The sequence below is a fragment of the Miscanthus floridulus genome, chromosome 15 (genome assembly GCF_019320115.1).
Source record: "Miscanthus floridulus cultivar M001 chromosome 15, ASM1932011v1, whole genome shotgun sequence".
Classification (NCBI taxonomy): Eukaryota; Viridiplantae; Streptophyta; class Magnoliopsida; order Poales; family Poaceae; genus Miscanthus; species Miscanthus floridulus.
In genome coordinates, this window is record NC_089594.1 from 13601151 (window position 1) to 13605102 (window position 3952).

General features: G+C 48.8%; 1 protein-coding gene across 1 annotated transcript; it reads right to left on the reverse strand.

The window, feature by feature from the left end:
- Positions 1–2819: 2819 nt before the first annotated feature.
- On the reverse strand, positions 2820–3461 carry LOC136507027 (aspartyl protease family protein At5g10770-like). The gene has a single exon (XM_066501884.1). It carries the CDS (start codon positions 3459–3461, stop codon positions 2820–2822), a length of 642 nt encoding a protein of 213 aa, XP_066357981.1.
- Positions 3462–3952: the final 491 nt, after the last annotated feature.

The following is a 3952-nucleotide window of genomic DNA, read 5'->3' on the forward strand; positions in this document are numbered from 1 at the left end:
GGCACTTCATCCTCTGGCACAAATGGGACATTATATTGACTGCTTCTTCGCCGCCTCCCCCTCTCCCAAATTTGGAGCGAGTTGTTGAGGTTGGGGAGATATTTTCACCGTCTCGTGACCACCACTTACCTGAGATGCCACATTCTTCCCCGTCTCCTAGCGAGCATATGCCTGATGAGATGCCACAACCTTCTCCCGCTTGTACCAAGCAAGTGCATGATGAGATGCCATAGTCTTCTCAACAAGCACAGCTGACACATGAACAATGAGTGCCTCCTGAAGAAGGTGATGCACAAGAAGACGAGGACGTGCCTGAATGAAACTTCGAAAGAAGATTCCAATCAACATAAGGCCAGTTTATGTTCTAGTGAAAAACGTCTCGTCGGTGTCCAAGTGGTATTCACATGACCAGTTCAAGCCTGAGAACCAAGTTAAACAAGTCCCAGAATGGGGTTCTGAGGAGGCCGTAACTAGCAAACTCCACCAAATTACAAAGCAGTATCCAAATATTGATGACATCAAATGGTCAAAGGATTGCTCGAAAACATATGAAAGAGGCAAGCCCTTTATACCAAACCGAGACATCCGGCACCTACCACTTGGAATGAGAAGGTTCCATGATTGGTACTTGCGTGTTCTCCCAACAAGCATAGATCTCGTACAAGCATGCTTCCCCACCGGCACATTTGGAAGCCCAGCCGGAAAAATTGTCTTTGACTTCAATGACATGCACACATGCTTTCACCTGGGAGAAATGGAGATGAATTTAATTCGCATGTGGTGCTTGTAAGTCCTTGTCCTCCCGATATGATATGAATGTAATCTTTGAATTTTGTTGTAACTAACCAACGCCGTGATTTGTAGAATGCAAGTGCACATTGTCAAACAAATGCCAAGTCTGAAAGCCGGGTATGTAGACCCTCAAGCTATAGCCCAACCAAATTTTAATTACCCTAAACAGTGGACAGTGGATGCCAAAGAGCTAGCTGCTGCAAAGACTCTTCGGGAGAAAGAGCGCATCTGTACGGTGAAACTAAAGGAAGAGTCCCTTTAAGGTTGCGGCATACATTGCTCTGGCTTTCAAAAATCTACAACAACACTCTACTATATGGCTACCATACAACTTCGAGTAAGTTCAACTATATACTTAAAGCTTTGTTCGATATATTTTATTCGATGAAAAGAGCTTATCTAGTTCTATGATTAAATCCATACAGCAACCACTGGATTTGTATAGCCGTCGATGTCAGGAGGAGCATGGCATGGGTCTTTGATTCAATAGATAAGGACCCGGCGACATACAAAGACTTCATATCGATTCTCAAGACGTATACATATCGACAATCCTCATTAGCTTATATGTTTGTATACATACTTGTAACGTTCACTTATGGATACTAACAAGTTGTATTTGCTAAAATAATTCGAACAGGGCATTTAGGTTCTATGTCACTCATCATCACGGAAGGCATGATCCAGCGAGGAAGGAAAAGCTGGCTATAAAAACACTATGTGCGGTAAGTGTAACTTACTTCTTCAGTACTCCGTTACATGGCTGTCAAAAGCATTACCTAACATTTTTATATGCAAAACACACAGTGCCCTAAGCAGAGGCCTAGGAGTGTACTATTGTGGATACTATATATGTTCTATGATGAGTAACACCAGTGCCTACTAGCAGACACCCCTTAAGGGTAAGTTTGAACCTCTTCATCAGTAGTATAAAAACTTCGTACATGGTATGAAATACTAAACCGAAACTTGTTCTCTTGTAGTGGAGAGAAGAGAAAGGAATGAAAAAAGACCCATACAAGGATGACCAACTCTTAGAGCTCGTCGGCGACCTTTGCAACTTCATATTGGACCAGATTGTACACGTCAAAGGCGCCTACCATGACCGAGAATCTAACTTAGGTAGAAATCCTCAGTACCAACACCTTCGTGAGACTGAAAGGCTAGCTATAGGACAATGATAACAATGTTTATGGAATTTGTATATTAAATGATGGATTGTATATATCCTTACGAATTTGATTTGTAATTATAGTTTATATAATACTATTGTGCTGGTAGTCGCGTTCGGAACGTTGGTCGCGGGGCGTTCGGCAACGCGAATGCGGTTTGGAACATTAGTCGCGGGGTGTTCAGCAACGCGAACGCTGGATGGAATACGCGGAAACAAACAGTTCTGGTCGAATTTGAATTGTAAATTTGAATTTTTTTGCGGAAAAACGTACTGTAGGGGCGGTTCTAGATTGAACCGCCCCTACAAACAGGTATTATAGAGGCGGCTGGCACTACAACCGCCCCTACAAATCGATTTGTAGGGGCGGTTCATAATACCAGCCGCCCCTACAAATTGATTTGTAGGGGCGGCTCAATCACCAACCGCCCCTACAAATCGATTTGTAGGGGCGGCCTAGAAATCGCTCCTACAAATGCATGATTTGTAGAGACGGTTCGGTAGGGGCGGCTGGCCAAACCGCCCCTACAAAGGGTTACCAGCCGCCCCTAAAAATGCTTTGTGTAGTAGTGGCAGCGTCATTCGACTGGAACGCCAAACATATGCGATCAGTTGACTGCTGATGGAACACATTCTCCGGCGGCAGTTCCGGCGTAGCCCTTAGGAGCTGCATCTGCACCGTCGGCAAGCTCCTCTAGTTCACCGGCTCATCGCCAGCAGGCCTGAAGCAGACCTTTTGACCGTACTCATGGTAATACGCCTTATCTTACATCGCCGACGCTATCGCCTCGGCGAGAGCATAAAAAACTGAGGACGAGACAAAGGTGTCATTGGTCCCAGAGTCGACCACCAGGATCTAGCACCCGTTGACCTCTAGAGGCTTCCCGTTGACGGCGATGCCTAGTAGCAGAACCGAGTAGACGTGCTGCCTACGCCCGTACCCCCTGATCAATGTCGTGACGAGCTCCAGCTTCTGCGGGTACGGCCCGACGATGAGAAACCCCTCGGCGCGGTGGTCACCGGGAAAGCAGTAGGCGAAGGCATTGTAGGTTGTCAGCCGTGCCATCTGGTTGAAGGAGTAATGCTTGTCGCCAAGGCCGGCGACGCCCGCCTCGAGGCCGTAGAACCTATCGTCCTCGCTGCACCCGAAGACGAAGTCGTCGACGATGGTGTAGTTGTTGCCCAGGGCGAGCCTGTCCCTCCCAAGCTTCCCCGCCGAGTACTGCGACCCATAGCGCAGGCCGTAGATGCAGGTGTCCGTCTCGTCGACGCAGCTGTAGGGGGCGCCGTTGTCGGCCTGTATGTCGAGGCAGTCCTCGTCAGAGCAGCCAACGTGACAGTACGTGGCGGAGCGGTGAGGGTCCAGCTTGGGGCCAGCTTCAGCCGCCTGCTCGTGGCACCGTATCCGACACCTCTTACAGTTGACCCAGGAGAGGGTGGAGCCGGTGTCGATGGTGATGAGGTTGAAGACGGCAGGGGTGCCCAGCCTGATGGCCATGAAGTACTTGCCTTGATGGATCTTGTCGTTCCCAACCACCACGAGTAGAGAACAGATCTTTGATCCAAGGGCTAAACCAAGCTCTAGTCCTAGAAAATATTGCGCCTGGGACTAGAGAGACCTTTAGTCCCGGTTGGCGGCTCCCGCGCCAGGCCGTTGTGGCAGGGGACCTTTAGTCCCGGTTGGAGCCACGAACCGGGACTAAAGGTCGACCTTTACTCCCGGTTGGTGGCTCCAACCGGGAGTAAAGCTCTTGTCCCGGCTAGTGGCATGGCCCGGGACTAGAAAGTGGCCTTTAGTCCCGGTTGGATCCACCAACCGGGACTAAAGGTCCCCCCTATAAATCCCGCTGACCGTCTTCTTCCTCCCCGAGCCCGCCCGAGAGCTTCAGTTCAAATTTAAGCAGTGTTCTTGCTCTTTCTCCATCCATTCTTCGATTCCTCCGTCGATTTCTTCGATTCCTCCGTCGATTCTTCGATTCTAAAGGTTAC

Bases quoted from the DNA above. Each gene is read 5' to 3' on its own strand.
- LOC136507027 (XM_066501884.1), bottom strand. From the start codon at position 3,461: ATGGCCATCAGGCTGGGCACCCCTGCCGTCTTCAACCTCATCACCATC.